Source organism: Canis lupus, chromosome 1 (genome assembly GCF_048164855.1).
Source record: "Canis lupus baileyi chromosome 1, mCanLup2.hap1, whole genome shotgun sequence".
Classification (NCBI taxonomy): Eukaryota; Metazoa; Chordata; class Mammalia; order Carnivora; family Canidae; genus Canis; species Canis lupus.
Window position 1 is genome coordinate 59,844,942 of NC_132838.1, and position 18,935 is coordinate 59,863,876.

The window sequence follows — 18,935 nt, forward strand, 5'->3', positions numbered from 1 at the left end:
CTGCTGACCTGGCTACAAGCAGTAAATTCTGAAAACTGGATCCAGCCATTTTAATCAACTGTCCTTTTCACTAAGTATTCTGCCTCTAGGAACTATTTTTGTCACCACGGGCAGGATTAAACAGGGCAGAATTACTTAAAAAGTATTTCTTTTACTGAATGCAAAGTACTTTATTAGACATTAATAGGGAAAGAAAAGAGGTAAAGAAAATACTTGCTCTTTTTTTTTTTTTTCCAAGTGTTTCCATATCCATTGCCTCCTGGGATCCTCATAACAACAGGAGGAGGTTATAGTGAGGAAACAGAGGCTCAGCAAGGTTGAGTATTGCCAGAATACAATATTGTCATCATTGTCATCAGCATCTTACTCCTTATTTACCAACCATGGCCTAAGATGTCTTAAGGGCAGAGTCTTGCTTACCTGTGTCTGGATTCCCCCACAGGTGCCAACGAACAGGTTGACAGTCAGGAACCAATACCCATTTGATGACGGGTAATAAACTTTAAGGAGACTACCTAATTATATTTTTACCTTGCTGATGTTTAGATTATAGCAGGTATTATAAAATTACCTCAACATTTAATAGAGCATCTTTGGTGTCCTTCAGCCGGCCTTTAGTCAAGTCGAGCTCATTCTGAAGTCTCTCCTGGGAGTCCTGAAGACTAGCAATGAGGCCTTCTGCAGAGCCAAGACCTTGTTCACTTTTCCTCACTAGATCTTGGAGGCGGCCAATCTGCAAGTACATGTAGTACTTTTAATATATCTCAATCAACCAGCAAAACAGCCATGTTTGTTTTCTTAAAGTCTTTTTTTCTTTAGTGGTAATTTTACTGAATGGATTTCTTTGATGAATTTGGAAGAGGCACTCAATAATCATGATAGCTTTCATCTGTTGTTTTTTTTTGGATTTTTTTTTTTTTTTTTTACAAGGACCTCCATATTTACAATTTCCCTTTTTTGTGACAACCATGTGAATAAGTGGATAACTCAAGTCTCTATTTTAACAAAGAGAATTCCTGTTTCTATCAAATAATCAAATACCTATCAAAAGGAATGGAAACAAGATGAAGATTATATCAAAGAGGGAGAAAAAGTATTTTTTTAGATACAAATATTTTTAAAACTGCTCTTTAAAATGGAATCACTTATACTTCATTTGAGCCCAGTTCTCCTGCTGGTTTATAAAGGTGACTGACTTAGGTCAACATTGATGAGCTAATAAATGCATATTAGAATAAGTTGTGATTTCTTTGTTTCCCTACAAAATTTCCTCAGGAAATTGTTAAGAGTTGAATTTATACACTCTTGAAATTAGGAGTTAATAAGGCAATCTATTGATTAGACAGATCCATATCCTCAAGTTATGAGAACTAAGATCAATAAAAGAAATACTTTAACTAGGAAAGTGCTATGAAGAAAAAAAAAAATCTTTTTATAAAACAGCCAAGCTATCAAAACTCTACAGAAATGAAAACTGCTAATTTTTATTTTTATTTTTTTTGAAAACTGCTAATTTTAAAATAACACCTGAATATTTCTCATTATAAATACAGGGATCACAAGGAAAGCTGCAAACGTTTTCCTTCAACATTCTCTCAATTCACCACCCCTCTTCCTGTCCCCTTTCCACCCAGATGTTTATATACTGAATAATTCTGGTGATGGTAACATTTTTATATTTGTTAGTATTTTTAAAGGGATGCCAACCTCATAAAATGAGCTGGAAACCTTCCATTTTTTATCTGGCTTGTCATAAATGTGTTACAGGGGTGAATGAATACTATAAGGAGTAACAGAGTTAAAGAGTATTGAACCTGGGGCATCTGGCTAGCTCAGCTGGGGTCATGAGTTTGAGCCCCACTTTGGGGGTACAGTTTAGTTAAAAAAAAAAAAAAAAAAAAGAGTACTGAACTCAGTAAAAAATCCAGTTTCCAGTTCTTGGTCTGCCACTATAAAATAGGAATAATGATGCTGCCCTCACAGTTATAATATTTAAATTCAAGGATATATGGGAAAAGATTCTTTAACTAGAAAGCAACATACAAATACCAGGTACCAATCAGTAAGGAGAGGACAATCAAATTTATCAACATGTAGAAAAATTTTGTTCTACAATCCAGGTAATTTTCAAATGAGTAAAAGTTACATGTACAAATGGAATACATGAAAAAACTGACAGACAACAGTATTCTAGTTATTATACAAAAACTTTAAACATAATAAGCAAAATAATAAGTAATGAACACAACTAATTAAACCTTGTTTTCTAAAATATAATAAAAGTGGATATGTGAGGAACACATCTGTTGTCTTCCAAGATCAAAATCTCCTTTGGTCATGTGAGCTATCTACCTTTCTTCCCATGTGGGTCCATGTCAACCCAAACCCAGGAATGAACCCAGCGCTTCTTCGAAGTATAAACCAGTTAGGTCATCTCATTCTGTTGGCCATGGGGACTGGTTCAGGGGCAGGCGCATGGTTTAAGTTCATCTACTCACAGTGATCTGAGGACTTTAAAAGGAGTTCCTAAAAAAGGTCTTTTTCCAGTTGCACATATGGCCTAAGAGAATGCATGGCTGAAACAGGAAGTCAACACAAAGAAAAACATCCAACTAGAGCAAAAGAGAAGCTGAGTTCCAGTGTAAACAATTTCAGTTCAGAATCTAGTCATGCCTGATGTTAACATACCCCTGGGCTTTTTAGTTAATGTGATTGAATAAATTTCCTTAGGCTGGTTTGAGCTGAGATTTCTGTCACTTGCACTAGAGATCAATACTCTTGATTCCTCTTAAACACTGAGGGAATACAGTAAGTAGAAACCTCTGCCCTGGAATATCCACTCATGCATGCTCTTCTGTGATCCAATCCCCTTGCAATGCCTGGGTCAGTTTTTTTATAATTATAAATATTATGGATAAATGAGTATCAGCCCTGAGACCAAGCAAGCATCCACCTATTTGTACTCCACATCTTCCAAATGGTGTTTCTCCTATGATAACCTCCAAAATCAAGGGGTTACAAGGCCTTCAAACCATAGCCCTTGCCTCTCTCCAGCTTTGGGTTAGCAATTCCCCTCCTCGGTCTTTATGCATGTTGGGAAAAGTAGCACTGCAGTTCAGAATCAAGTTCTGAAATCACACTGATAGGATTGGAATTCTAGTTTTACTCACTTACTACATGCCTTGCACAAGTTCTACAACTTTTTTTGTGACTTGGTAACCATTATTTACAGCATGGGGTTATTTAGAGAATTAAAGGAACAAACAAGTAGAAAGACTACATAATACAATGCCTGGGGTAGATAGTAAGAACTAAATAAATATGACTTACTGTAGTTGCTATTCAGTCGCACCCACACTGGCATCCTTCAATTTCTACAAAATCTTGTGCCTCAGGGCATTTGCAAGACCTTTTCTCAGTTAATTCTTGTGGCAAACCCCCGTTAAATCACAACCATTTTGCAGTATTTGTCAGACTTGTTCTTGTTTCCAGATATCTTCTATAAATACTGCTGAAATTTTGTCAATGATCTTTAATTATTTGTTCATGTTAAATATACTGAAATGCAGGAGTCAAAAGGCATGCCCATATTTAGGGCTTTTAATAGTGCTAAATTTCTTCCAGAAAGATTATATGATTTTATATTCCCATCAGCAGCTTGGGTGCTTATTTCTTTAGCCTTGTCAACACTTGGTGGTTTCAACTTTTTTTCCATTAATTTTATGGTAATGGGAATGGTATCTCATTAATTTCATTTCTAGTTTTAAATTACAGTGATTTTAAAATTATTTTTTTATGTTCTCCTTTAGTTCATTAAAAAAATAGGGTATCTGTATTTTTTTAGTGTTCTGTATATACTTTTGAGGTGTTAAAGACATGAATTTTGTTACTAATACAATTTGCCAATTATTTATTCCACCCCTCCCAAATTTTTCCTCTCATAATTTTACTTATGGTATATCTCAATACACAAAAATTAAAGGTGATTTTTTTTTTAAATCAAAGCTTTAACTGTACAGGTATTATGTGTTTTTAATTCATGACATTGCCATCATGTGTCCAAAGGCCTTCCTCGTCTTAATGTCTGTCACTTGCATTTTTTATTTTATTTATATTTATATTCATGATTTGATATTACATTTCAACCTTAGCACATCTCTGGTATGAGGCTGAAGAACTTCACTGTTCTCTCTTCTTCCATTTATATGTAGTCTTAAAAGAGCTGTTTCAGATTAAACCTATTAAATCTAACTTCCATCCTACTTTTCCACTGACATTGTAGGAAGGTCTTCAGAGAACCCTTGATTGCATGATCTTCCCAGGTCTCATATTTTGACTTCTAGTCATTGTGTGTGATACATTCCACCTCTTGGAAGTATCTGCTTTCATGTTGTTCTCATATCCATTAATTCTCATTTTCATGCCTCTGATTTCTCAATCTCTTTCCCTGGCTCTGTTAATACTGGTGCTCCTCTTTGTTACTAGCAATCTTCTCATCTGCTACCTCTGATGAGCTCTTCTATGTCAATGGCTTCAATGACTGCCTAATCTTTAGCTCTAAGCCTGAACTCTACTTAATTCCAGCCTGGATGTTTTACAGTCCCCTCAACTCGATGTCTTGCCACTCCTATGTATCTTTCCTCCTATAATATCCATCTTCTCAAAGTGGCATAATTACCTGTCCAAACATCTGAGCTAGATACCTAAATCACTTTCTACCACTTACCACATCAAGTCCTGTAAATTTTATTTTTGAATGATCTCCACTCTCAGGTTTTGTTTTCCTAGTCAGGAAGCTAATCAACTCTTGCCCATACTAATATAATGGATAGCATCTTAAGTCATCTCTCCAACTCTAATTACCAGTCCCCTCCCCATACAACTTATTCTCTTACTGCCACCAAAGCTCTTTTCCTGAGATCATCTAACAGTGTAACAATTGCTAATCTGCTGCTATCACTCTATCATCAGGATAAATTCTAAAGTCTTTGCGTCACGGCACAAGAGTCACTCACAATTTAGCTTCAACTTCCCTTTCTACCACATTTCTTGACAAGCGCCATACTGTCAAGTACACTAATTCTCAACCAGCATCAATTCTGTCCCCAAGGACAGTGCCTAGAGACTTTTTGGTTGTTACAACTGAAGGAGAAAGTTGTAGCACACGCTACTAGTATCTAGTATGTAGTGACCAGGGATACTACTATATATCCTAAAGAATTATCTGCCCAAAACTGTCAGTAGTGCTGGGGTTGAGAGACTGTGGTGTAATGATAAATTTCCTATAGTTCACCAAGGCATTATAACTTGGGTACTAACTGACTATACTTACGCTATTCCTTGTGCCTGTATTGTCTCTCATCATTCCTACATCTGCAAATTTATATTTACCTTTCAAAGACCACCTCCCATACCACATTTAAAAATTCTCCAATATCATATTCTCCAGAGCTGTTATGAATGCTTATAGCAGAGAATCACTCCCTCCTCTGGAATTTAAAAACACACTGTATTTGTCACCGAATCATAAAGCCATTTTAAACTAGGAGTTCCTTGACATTTTGTCAAAGTATCCCTATCACCTAGAAGATACTATGCAGTCAATAAATGTTTCCTGGGCAGCCCGGGTGGCTCAGCGGTTTAGCGCCGCCTTCAGTCCAGGGCATGATCCTGGAGACCTGGGATCGAGTCCCACGTTCAGGCTCCCTGCATGGAGCCTGCTTCTCCCTCTGCCTGTGTCTCTGCCTCTCTCTCTGTGTTTCTCATGAATAAATAAATAAAATATTTTTAAAAATAAATGTTTCCTAAATCATAAAAGATATGCAAAGATTATTGATATTACTGGACTCTAGTTTCAACTTTTCTAGAGACCAATTTAGTAATAAGACGAGACCCATAACATCATTCCTTTTCTTTGGCCCAGTAAGTTTATTTTGGGCAAGAACTAGACAAAAAGGAAATAATTTTGAAAAATGAACAAAAGTGTTAATAGAAGTGATCATATATCAACTTACTAATAAAAATAATAGTGTGATAAACAGCGCTGAGAGAAGTCCTAATACTTCACACTCCTCAGGGTGTCAGGGCTCACGGCTGAAATATGCCTTGGTTGGTTAATGATAATGACACAGAACTAGCCTTAGGAAAACCCAATCTTGCTATTCTGGCCATGACTTTTGCATGACAATCCTTCCTCCTCAAGTAAGAGGGGGTAACTCCTTAAAATTACTATTCATAATAAAATATTTAAAATATTAAATGCTCAACAAAGAAAACACTTAAGCAACTATGATAAAGATATATACTGGAACACGGGATCCCTGGGTGGCGCAGCGGTTTGGCGCCTGCCTTTGGCCCAGGGCGCGATCCTGGAGACCCGGGATCGAATCCCACATCAGGCTCCCGGTGCATGGAGCCTGCTTCTCCCTCTGCCTATGTCTCTGCCTCTCTCTCTCTCTCTGTGACTATCATAAATAAATAAAAATTAAAAAAAATAAAAAATAAAAAAATAAAATAAAAGTTGAGAGCGGGACGCCTGGGTAGCTCAGCGGTTGACCTTCTGCCTTCGGCTCAGGTCGTGATCCCAGGGTCCCAGGATCGAGTCCCACATCAGCCTCCCTGCATGGAGCCTGCTTCTCCCTCTGCCTGTGTCTCTGCTTCTCTCTTTCTCTGTCTCATAATAAATAAAATATTTTTAAAAAATAAAATAAAATAAAAGTTGAGAGCAATTTCTGGCCAATAGTTCACAAGAGAATGGGGACTTCGGTCATACAAATAAATGAATTCTGACAACAGCCAATAAGCTTGAAAACAGACCTGTGCCTCACGTTGAGACTGCAGTGTAACTGTCACTTTGATTTCAAAGAGGGCCTAGCTAACCTGTACTCGGGTTACAGGTTATAACCTATAGGTTATGGGATTATAACCTGACCCATAACACTGAGATAATAAACATGTGCTGTGTTAAACTACTAAATTTTGTGATAATCTGTTACACAGCAATAGAAAACTAATACTCTTATTTACAAAAGTTAACTTAGTTTTCAATGATGAGTTTTACTTATTCAACATATATATCATTCACAAATAATGATCTCCTATGTGTCATGTCAGGCAGTATATCAACTGTGATATGACATTTTACAATAAATAAGTCCAAATGATTTTTAACAAAATACTGACATATATATATATATATATATATATATATATATATATATATATAAAATTTAAAAAACTTAAGTCCACAAGAAAATCTACAACTCAAATGTTATAAGAACATTTAAAAAGATGTAATAGATTTATCAACCATTCAGTCTATTATTTTGTCCTCAAAGGTGATCCCAGATAACATTTGGTTGAACAACAGGATTATTCTCCACCTAAGATTTTAGACTCATTAGCTTCCCTTAATATCCTAATATGATTCTGGGATTCATGAGTTAATCAATGAAATCCACAGCTGACCTATTTATGTGTTTGGTTTTATCATCTGTAAGAGTATCAACATCCATCTTATGAAGATAATATATTCTTTAATCTTTTCTAAAACAATAATTTTCAGTCTTTATGAAGTACCCCAAATTCTTTCCTCTTGTCTTTTCATAGACATACCTACTTTCCATCCAGTAAATATAAATGGAATAAATTCTCTATTTAGAAAAAATAAAAGCTTCAAGGGCGCCTGAGTGGTTCACATTTGGTTAGGTGTTAGAGTCTACCAAAGATTCTCTCCTTATTTTTCTCCTCTCCCTCTGCTCCTCTCCACTGCACTCTTTCTCACTCTCTAAAAAGAATGAATTAAGTAAAAAAAAAAAAAAAAGAATGAATGAAGTCTAAAACCTTCAGACTAGATAAAATGCAGCTATATGTGTTTGGCAAGAGGCACATGTAAACATAAGGATGCAGAAAAATGTAAGATCATTAGATGGAAAAAGCTATACCAGTCACATAAAACTAAAAGCAAGCAACAGTTGCTTATACAGTATCAAACAACACAGACTAACCCAAAAGGTATGATTCATTAAGTAGCTAAAACAGTTTTATATTTGAATGCACATACAAAGCTTCTAAATATTCAAAGCAAAAATTGACAGAATGTAAGAAGAAAAAATCTACCATCACAGTACCACTTTTTAGTAAATGATGGATCAAAAAGATAAAAGTAAAAATGAATACATAGTATTTGAAGAAAATAATTTAAAATCTTGATTTAATGGACTGGTATACAAGACTACACTGAAACACTGGACACAGAGCGTTAAGTTTCTTTCATGTGTAGCACTAGTCTTAACAAGTTTCAAAAATTGTTTTCATACAAACCACAATGTATTTAACCATGATGCAGTTAAGGTTAAAAAAGCATGTCAATCTCACATAACTCTCCCAGAGAACAGAAAAAGAAATAATAAGTCGTCTTTCATTGTATGAGGCTAGTAGGACCTTGATTCCAAAACTATAAAAGGATGATATAAAAAGGGAAAAGTACAAAGCAATCTTACTTGAACCCAGGCTCAAAAATCCCAAGATGAATATTAGGAAACGGGATCTAGTTATTACATTTAAAAGATGTATATTATCTATCATGACTAACTAGGACCTTCTTTAGAAATCCAAAGTTGATTTACTATTAGAAGATTAATATAAGGTACCACATTAACAAGTTAAAGAAAAATAAGTATGATCTCAATACATGCAGAAAAATCAACATCAGTTTGTGATTTTTTTTTAGCTTACGAAACTAGAATTATAAGAGAATTTCCTAGACTTGTTAACAAAGCACTTACAAAATAAAACTTTAGAGAAGCATGATAATTAACTCTAAAATGTTGCCATCCTTTACTTTAAGAGCAGGAAATAAAATAAGAAAGATTATCTCTAGAGATTCTACCCAGCAAAGTAGGGCAAGGAAAAAAGATGTCCAGGCTGAAGGAAAGGGCAGGTGCATGTGGAGGGACCTGCCAGGTATATTCTTGGGGAGCAATTCTAATATGGCACCAAAACATTACCAGGGTCCTAAAGCATAATTGAGAATGTATCCAAAAGAAAAATCAATTACATGTTTATTAGAACTCTTCTCAGTGAGATCACAGTGTGTAGATTGGAGAAATACTTACACCACTTAGAACTGAGAGTAGACCCTAGGGGACCTCCAGAGAAAAAACGATGGTCACTAAACTGCCTTCTAATGAGACTGGGACACCATAACTATAAGATTACATTCTGCTGAGAGAGGTATGCAAATGTGGGGCCAGCAGTGAATTATCTTGGACAAGAGAGGTGAGCTAATACAAATAATATTAAGTATATCCTCTGCTTTTTTTAAGTTGATGCTATGCCACTTCACTTTCATAGAAGACCTACAGTAGTACCTGTTTTTGCTAACTAAAAGTAATCTGGAGAGATTTTCACTTTTACAAAAAAAAAAAAAATGGCAAAGAGTAAATTAGCGTTCAGCATTTGCTTTGCAGCGAGCCTTTATATAGGCAGTGCGTACCCCAGGCAGTGCAAGTGGTCCTGCCAAGGTTCTGCCCTGGGAACCACACTCAGTATCTCAGCATCATGCCACCATAGTTTTTCACAGCGTCTGTGAGCATTTGTGCATCTGTTAGCAAGATGGGGCCTAAGGGATCAGAAAAGCCTAAGAGAGGTTGGTTTTGAGGTCCTGGAATGTTCAAATGTTTTTTTCTGTATAAGTTAACAGTAACTACTTATTTGCTTCACACCATTTCAGCTTATCAAAAGGTTTCACGGGATGCTCTACTTACAGATAAGCAGGGGAAAGCTGCAACAATCTTAATTCTATTATTCCCAAACGTGGCAACTGGTGCCTCTTCTGGATAAATGTGTAAAGGTAATGAAAGAACACTGAGAAGAAACTATTAGCACACCCAGGGGCACTCCCGTTTTGATGTGGTCTCTGTGAGCAGAGCAGAGTGATAAGAAAGTAGGGCTTAAAGACTTTCGGGAGAGATGGTGCTAGTGAGGCAGGAACAGCCCTCAAGATGAGAAATGTCAAGACATGGACTTGTTTCCGGAAGAGCACTCTACAATACAACACGGTCGAGATGATCAACTGGAATGGGAGGATAAGAACAGGGAGGCTATTCTAAGGCATAGGTGAACCTGGGCAATAGAGAAAGGAACAGAACAAATGATATTATAGTTTTTAAATTGTCTTTCCAGGGGCAGCCTGGGTGGCTCAGCGGTTTAGCACCTGCCTTTAGCCCAGGGCCTGATCCTGGAGACCCAGGATCAAGTCCCACATCGGGGTCCCTGCATGGAGCCTGCTTCTCCCTCTGCCTGTCTCTCTCTCTCTCTCTCTCTCTCATGAATAAATAAATAAAATCTTTAAAAAAATAAAAAATAAAAAAATAAATTGTCTTTACATTTATTTTATTCACAACTTCTTGATTTGTAACATTTTATTATTATACTCTATGGTTAGTCTTTGCTAGGCTAAACAATACTATTTTCTTACAGCATTTAAAAATTATCTTAGATGTCACTCTCTAGAACTTATAAAATCTCTCTTCTTAAAATGGAAATACAGTATAGAGAATTCTAAGTCAGTGTTTTACAAAAGGTAAATAAATCTCTTGTTTTCTTTCTTATATGGTGACATTATCCTTTTTTTGCTTTCCCCACAAAGGCACCTTGGGGTCTGATGTTTTGGGTAGTAAGTTTTTACCTGGTGAGATATAACCAATGTATCAGGAAAACTCCACATCTGTGAAAGCATTTGATTATTTTTACTCTAGATATTTTACCATCAGTGAGGCTCACCTACATATACGATGTTACCAAATTAGATGTTACTGATAAGATTTAACACAGGTGATAAGCCTAAAGAATTCTTGCCTCTTGATTGGCTGTATTTAGTTTGTCTTCCAGCTCTTCCTTCAGGTTTTCCAGTTCCTGTTGAAGTTGACTTTTATCCTCTTCCAGGTTCAGTTTCTCTTTTTTATACTGTTCCTCCAATTCCTAAGGAAAAGACATTTTTAAAAATTAACAAAATTGCAATTAACTGTATACTTCAAAACTCCAAGAAAAAGGCCATTCTGTTTTATATTTTGACACTTTGCTTTTCAAATTAGCCTTATCCTTAATTAATAATATTGGGAGTTATTAGTCTCATTAATCCTAAGGGCTTAGGCTCTATCATTCTAAATCACTTATGATGTGATTAAATAATTATTTTAAATGGTAAGAATATTTGGTCTAGATCAAGCTGAGTCAACAGATATGTATGATGTAAGTGATAATTTGAGGAGATAAAGAAAAAATTCTAAATATCTCTTGAATGTAGAATTCTTTTATTTTTACATAAAACAAAATCCAGTAGCAGTTCTGGAATACTGGAACACAGTCAAGAATTACCAAGTACAAAATTAAGGCACCTAAAGAAGCAATACCAATAAAACTGATACTTACTAAAGAATACCCACTATTTGGCATCCTACTTAATACTTTGATACACAGAAGTAAGACATGGGGCCTGCCCTAAATAAGTTGAATATGTAATGAAAGTTAAATGACCATAGGGACTACAGGGTTATATGGATGGAGAACTGACAAGTTCTAGCTTGGTAAGAAAACCTGCACAGAGAACGCAATTCCTAAGTACAGTCTGAAGGAGTGTGTCAGTAAGAAAAGGTGAAGAAGCAAGAGCGAAATAGAACACGTGAAGCAGAAGAAACCTGTGCAAAAACCATGGAGGTGCAAATGAACCTGGTTATGTTACAAGTAGTTCAACATTTCTATAGCATAAGGTGAGAAGAGTAATAAACAGGGTTCTGTGCAGCTCCCAAGGCAAAGTCCAGGTTTGATGATTTGCTGGGACAACTCACAGGACTCTGCTAGTCGTACTCACAGCTGTAATTTATTATGCAGCCGAAGGATACTAAGCACAATCAGCAGAGGGAAAAGGCATATGGGAAACCAGGCACACGTTTCTAAGAGTCCTGTCTCACAGGACTCTCCACAAAGTTGTGACAATGATGTGAAATGCTGTGAGTGACTCAGTGACCAGGTTTTCATTGGGGGCTAATGACATAGGTACCCCCTGACTAGCATGTGCCAAACTTCTAGACTTCAAGAAGGAAAGCAGATGTTCACCATAAACCATGTTATTTGCATAAACCCTTTAGGCACATGAGCCATTCTTATCAGGGAATGGTGGAAACCTTTCCAAAATACAAGTTCCCAAATACTAGTAAGGGCCACCCTTGTACCCTGCCTTTCTTTTTTTTTTTTTTACCCTGCCTTTCTAAGGACAGTAGCTTCAGGTGGGCTATGTTAACTCTTTCTGCATGGATTCTCTATATATTCACTTTCAAATGGGGAAGGTAAACTAGAGTTATGAAAGAAGATATAATCCTTTTTGATAACTAAATAATAAGGAATGGAGAAGTCACTTTTCGGTAAATGTTCTTTAAAAGATAACCTGATTTTGGAGAGAGACTATTCTAAAAGGAAGCTGATTTGAGCTCAGGCTCAGACATGAGCTAGCTAGGCAAGAGAGGAATGAAGCAGCAAGTGATAAGTTATTTTGAGAAAAGAGAAAGATATAGGTAAAGCTATCATTGAGTTTTGACTATGTTTATACACAGAAAATTCAAGTCATCTGCTTTATAGCAACATTTTAAAGAAAGATTGCAAGAAATATAAGTAGCATAAAGCAGATTTTTAGGTGGCTCAGAAATTGAAATTCAATAGGCAAGGGGATAATTAGGAGAGAAGTAATGAGGCAAAAATGATATTGATGAAAGATGCCTTGATTCTAGTACTTAGAACTTAATACAGAGGAATAAAGAGAGACAAAAGGCAGAACACCTGCAAGTTAAATACTACAAAAATAGAGGAAAAGGTAAGGTGAATGAGGGATGTAGAAATAATAACAAAAAATAGCTATGGAAGAGCTAACTAAGCCACAGTTACCACTAAATCCTTCACTATAAACCTCTGAGCACATACATATAGTCAGTAAGCATGCACATGCACCATGTAATTAAAGCTGGACAAATTTGTTCTGGAATAGTGAGCTGGCACAGAGAAAACAACAACCACAATTTTGAGAAATAACATGTCATTAAGTTTTGTCTCCAGCTACATAAACATATAATAGTAAGTTTAGTTAGAAATCACACTCTAACATCTAACAGGAAGTTTTATTTGAATTTTTAATTAAGTTCAGGTGTTGAATATTTTTCCAACTAGTTGTATCACAAAAGGAAGAGACATATAAGTAAAGGTCTCAATTCATATCCAACCTCTCGTATTTACTAGGTTAGTGGTACTGAATATATCATTTAGGTTTACTAAACCTATTCTGTATAAAAAATGACATTAATCTCTAAGTCTTAAGTAATAAGGAAAACATAAGAAAGCTTAGTAAACTATAAAATGCTATTACATAAAACATATAACAACCATCATGAATACACACCTATATGTGGTGGTTAAATGTCTTAGGATTTGGTATCCGAGACCTGAGTGTAAGACCTGGCTGATTCTTACTAACTGCATGTGTCTGAGCAAGTGTTTAACTACTCTGTCCTCCATTTCCTCTTCGGGAAAATGGGTATAGCAATTAAACCTATGCGAGTGTTGTGAGGCTTAAATAAAAGAGATGGAAAACAGTGCCTGGCACACAGTAAGAAATACTAATAATTAACATTTATTTATCACTGTATGCTAGGACATTCCTGAGTTCTCAACATTTTATCTGACTTAACCCTTACAAGAACATTACAAAATGGATTATTTTTTTGGTTTGTCAGATGAGGAGCCTGGGGCGTGGCTTTTGAGGCCCAAGATTAGGGAGCTAGTAAGCAAAGAGCTCAGTGTAAGGCCTGTATCAGACACCTTGCTCTTTCAACTGTGTAATAGGAAGGAAACATCTACAGGAGAGTAAGTGCTGCAACTAGTTAAGACTTCCTGAGGAGCACACCTAAGATGCTGTCTCATGAGGAGACAGCTCAAGATCAAGGGAGTGCTTCTACTACGGCTTATACAAAGTAGGAATGCTTCGTATCAATTTAAGAAACTACATCCCATGTCAAGAATTTTTAAGTATGTTACTCTTTGAATAATGATTGACAGAGTGATTATAAGAGAGCAGCCATCAGAGTGAAGCAACTCATTTACTCCACAATGAGTCACACCAGATCATTACAGAAACCCTTCTACTTTAACAAAGCAAAGCTATGTTGAATTTGTACTCACCACTTGCAGTTTTTTCTTATCCCTAACTGCATTACTGTGGACAGCCTCAATTGCCATATGGTGCTTCCAAGCTAATTCTTCCAAAGTCTTAGAATGAGCCTCATTTAATTGAGCTACCTCCCCTTCCAATCTATTCTGCAGGTTTTTTAGCTCCATCTCATAATATTCTTGCTGAGTTTTCTTTGCTTCATTTACTTTCTAAAATCAAAGCAAACAAAGATCAAAAATTGCACCTGCTTTCTTCATTACTTCTATTAGTATTCTGAATACTAAATAAATACATGAACTTGAATGAACTATGGGATTTAGACTTTGGACATGAGATTACATCAGCGGTGTTCTCAGAAAATGACAGGGTAGCACAGGTAAAATGAATAACTTTAACACAAGTGATAAAATAGACTATTATTAGGTTAGAGCCAAGTGCAAGTTAGCACATCTGTGAGCTTAAGAGAAAGGCTCCCTGTAGGTCAAAGCTGTACACAAAATGGCTTGCCAATTTACCCACTTGGATGATATTATTCGATACAATTTTATTGAGTGTCAATTATAGGCCTTTTAAGCAGTCACAGTGTAATGATGGAGAAAAGGCAAAAGACAGTGGCAGTATAATTTTATAAATTCTATGAAAGGAGTGTACATCTTGTGCTGTAAGAGTATACAGTAAAGGAGCCTATCCTAGAACAGGCGGGAAAGGAAGTACATGCATGTGTACGTGTTTGCGTGAGACAGAACTTGGATGAGGTAGGAAAGGGTGTGTGTGTGTGTGTGTGTGTGTGTGTGTGTGTGTGTGTGAGAGAGAGAGAGAGAGAGAGAGAGAGAGAGAGAGAGACTCCCACACAAACACCCATACATCAGGGAAAGCTTTCCAGAAGAGAAAACATCTGAGCTGCTGCTGATGCATTCTCTCATTTAATTCTCACAAGCCCATCAGGAAATGAGAGATTAGAAAATTTTAAACCTAGACCTGATAACAAGAGCCTGAATTCACAAGCCCTTCCAGCATTCTGAAAGCTGAGTGATGGTCTCCCAGGTGGAGAAGTTCAGGCAGGATATGAAGACCAGCCCCTAAGCAGTATGGACAGAACACAAGACACGTGGCTGGCAGTGGTGAGGAATGAGGCTCAGCAGGAGGTAGGAGTCAAAGGATGAGAAAGGGTTTTTTATGCCAAGGACTCTGGATTTCATTATGACTATGAGAAATCACTGTAATTGACATAACTGATATATTTTTAAAACAATCAGGTTGGCAATAGACTAGTAAGTTGATAGAGGCAGGGAGAGTGGTTATGAAGTTTTAACTGAAATCCAGGCCACCATGGTCTAAACCTAAACCTAGAATCTGACAAAGGATATGAAGGAAGGTGATGGAATAAAATACATATTAAGGGAGTAGAAAACCAATACAACTTGGTGACAGATAAAAGGGTCAAGGAAACAGTAATCAATAACGACTGATTTGCCAAACTAGACAGACTACAGTGCTAATGGTTGAAAAAAGGAGTTAAAAAAAAAATACAGTACTCTGAGGGGAGAAAGTTCTAAGCATGCTGATTTGAAACGTTTGTGAGAAACCACAGTATCTTGTGGGAGTGGGAGACACAGGTCTCAAGTTTAGGGAAAAGATCGGCCCTACACCAACAGATTTGGGAGTGATCACTGAATAAATTTTATGCTACCAGAACGGATGAACATGTAAAATGAGGTGAAAATGCAGGGGAGCATCAATGGTAAGGGAACAGATGGAGGAGGGAAGTTCACAAGCAAGACTTCAAGGCTGGGGAGATAGGAGGAACATGTGCAAGAATGTGAAACACTAAAACACAGATGCTGTAAATCAGAGAGGAGTGAGTACCACAGTTGGACAAGATTCACCAAGTCCAGCAACCTGGATGTCACTGGAGGCTGGCGCAAACACAGATTCCATGGAGTGTTATAAGACAAACCACATGACACTTGGGTAAGGAGTGAATGGGAGGTGAGCAAAGGGCAAGGTTGTAATATGCCTGGTTGCTGAGGGAAAGAAAAAGAAATGCCCAAAACCCCCACTTGGTATTGTAAATATCTGAAAAATTGCCAGAAGTATTTAGCAATTACTCTACAAATGATGTGTCTTATTTGTTTAATCTAGAAAGTCAGTATGTTGGTTTATAAATTTTCAGAGCATAATGCTTGTCATTCTTTTTAGTTTTATAGACATTTCCTAGGTGTACATGCAATAAATAACATATTTCATCAATACAAAAACATATACAATTAACCACAAATATAACATTTCATGGAAATAAGAGTTTATTCAGTTTCTGGTTGAAATAGGTTGAAATGTCTTAAGTTTTTACATTTTAAAATTATCAGTAATATTCTGAACATACATATAATATGGGATAGTCCAGGTGTATACCAGTTTTCCTCAAAATAAAAATAAAAACAAATTAAGAGATGGACTGTTACTATGAAGTAGAAGTAAACACTTCACATCAAATTTGAAAAAGATTAAAGCTGAACGTTTTTTCTTTTCTCTTCTTTGTGGGGGAAAGGGGAGAAGTACTCCACTGCTTTTTACCTTCTCCAGTTCCAAAATCTGCTGCTTCTGCTCTTCATCAAGACTCTGAGTTTTGCTTTGCAAAAAAGCTCTTTCTGCTTCAAGCTGAGATAATCTCTCATTGGCCCTTGATTTTTCTGATTCTAGATCCTTAATTGTAACCTCCTGGGTCATCTGAGTTGCTTGAAGCATTCCAATATGACCTATGCCCCCAAAAGAAAAATCTTCATTTTAAAATCTGTTGCATTGTGTTATAAAAGTTTATATTTAATGACACAATTGTACTTATAACCTGAGTGAAATAGTCTGCATGTACAAACAGTACTTTGATTTCTTCACTGTATAAAACAGAAATGCTACTTATCCAAGTAGCACAATTTAAACTAGAAAGGAGTCCATTTTCACATTGCTGATGTTGCTCCCCATACCCAGGACCCCTTTTTTGTTTTTGTTTTTGTTTTTTAAATATTGCCAACTAAACAAGTTGAAGTAGAAGCAACTCCTCAGGGATATATATAAAAGCTTTGGGAGTAAAATAAAGTTAAGAGAGGATGTACTGACTAATACCATGGCACCAAAAATGAGTAATCTCTTCTTTTCTAATCTCTTCTTTTTTCAAATTCTCATAAAAGAGAAAGAAATTTGTATGCAGGCAGTATAAAGGCAGACAGCAATTTGGTTGAAACTGAAATTTGTGACAAGAGGCATGATAAAGAACTAAAGATAGATAAGGACAGAGAGGTTATCAAAGAAAAAATAAATGACAACAAAAAAAGGGGAAAAGAGGATGAGAGAGACAAGAGATAAAATATGAGTATGAGAAAAAGGGTCTCAGAAAGCATATGTTAGGGCAGTGGTTCTCAATGCGCTCTGGACCAGCAGACCTGGAACTCTAGCTGGCAATGAAGATCATCTCAGACCTACTTAGGAGAAGCTCTTGAAGCTGGATCCCAGCGTCTGTGGTTGCACACACCCTTTGGGATGATTTTTGTACACACTATACAGTTGAAAAACTCCTACTTGGGGGAAGGTCAAGTAGATGACCTACTTGGGGTTAGGTCATCTGGGATTCGCTGATGAGCCAATCAAATCAGATGACATCCTCAGAGAACTAGTTCAACTGGCTTTACCTGGCACAACAAACACTTGGGCATAATGCATGGATCACCACCTCCTCTAGTAAAGGGCTATGAAATGAGCATATTAGCCATAGGATGGGCAACTCAGCTTTATCATGTAAAATGATCCCTATAAACCAAATGAAATGAGGCACTCTAATCCACATATAGTTCCACTAAATACTTTATAAAACATGTGGCTTTTTTATCTTTTTTATCTTTTAAAAACATATGTTTTTAACGAACAAAAAACCTCCTAGAATGAATGCTTCATTGTTCTTTTAGTGAATGATTTACTGGTGCTAAAATATCTGCTAACTCTTAATTTTTCTATAAATACATGTTCTAAAAACAAGTTATCATTTACTAATCTTATGATTAAGAAGAAATCAGAGTCCTTTAACATGTTTAGAGTCTAAATAATTTTAAAGGATGAGAAGAAAAGGCAAATTTTATCTTGAATTAAGTTTTAGTGTTGGTTTCAGCTGAGGAATATACCAAGAACTGTGGTCACACATACTAGCTTTGAGGACAAGGTCTGAAGCCTGTTGTTGTAAACGTTCTCTGGCTGCTGCTAGCTCACTTTCCACTTCCTTGTGCTTGCTTAGCAAGGCCATCTCCCCCTCCTTGGCATCATCAAGCTGTTTTTGAAGAACCTAAGAATGATCAAATAGCCATTATTAATATGCAAGAATGGTGCTAAGCTAATTAGCTAAGCTAATGATGCTACTAAACTCAAATTACAAGCATCAACTTTCTCTTTTTCAATTCAAACTTAGTAATACCTACTTTTAAGTCTGTTTTGATAACACTTATAACTAATCTTCATAAGTCATATGACCCAATCATGAAAGGCAATTCTGCTCTAAGCTACTCAGATATTAAAAACAGCTGTGAAATTTTCTCTGCCAATAAAAGAATTTGTAGGGACTTCTTGGCTTTTTTTCAAGCATGTGCTATACGCCTACTTAATTCAGGTTTATAAAACAATTTTTTGTTCATTGAGCAGATCTTATTAATGAAGGTAAAGGAGAAAATATATTAAAACC

General features: G+C 36.3%; 1 protein-coding gene across 10 annotated transcripts in view; it reads right to left on the bottom strand.

The window, feature by feature from the left end:
* The window catches only part of FAM184A (family with sequence similarity 184 member A), a 106,560-nt gene that overhangs the window by 43,852 nt on the left and 43,773 nt on the right, over positions 1-18,935 (bottom strand). For 9 of the 10 annotated variants that reach the window (XR_012033756.1, XR_012033769.1, XM_072831902.1 and 6 more), the window contains 5 exons: positions 18,407-18,542; positions 16,790-16,971; positions 14,227-14,424; positions 10,861-10,983; positions 572-733 (listed from right to left, as the gene is read on the bottom strand). Coding sequence is in view for 8 of the 10 variants with exons in the window: in XM_072831902.1 (XP_072688003.1) it covers positions 572-733; positions 10,861-10,983; positions 14,227-14,424; positions 16,790-16,971; positions 18,407-18,542 (801 nt within the window). In the remaining 2 variants the exon portion in view is untranslated. The remainder of the gene's footprint in view (positions 1-571; positions 734-10,860; positions 10,984-14,226; positions 14,425-16,789; positions 16,972-18,406; positions 18,543-18,935) is intronic. The other variant, XM_072831910.1, reaches the window with a different exon arrangement.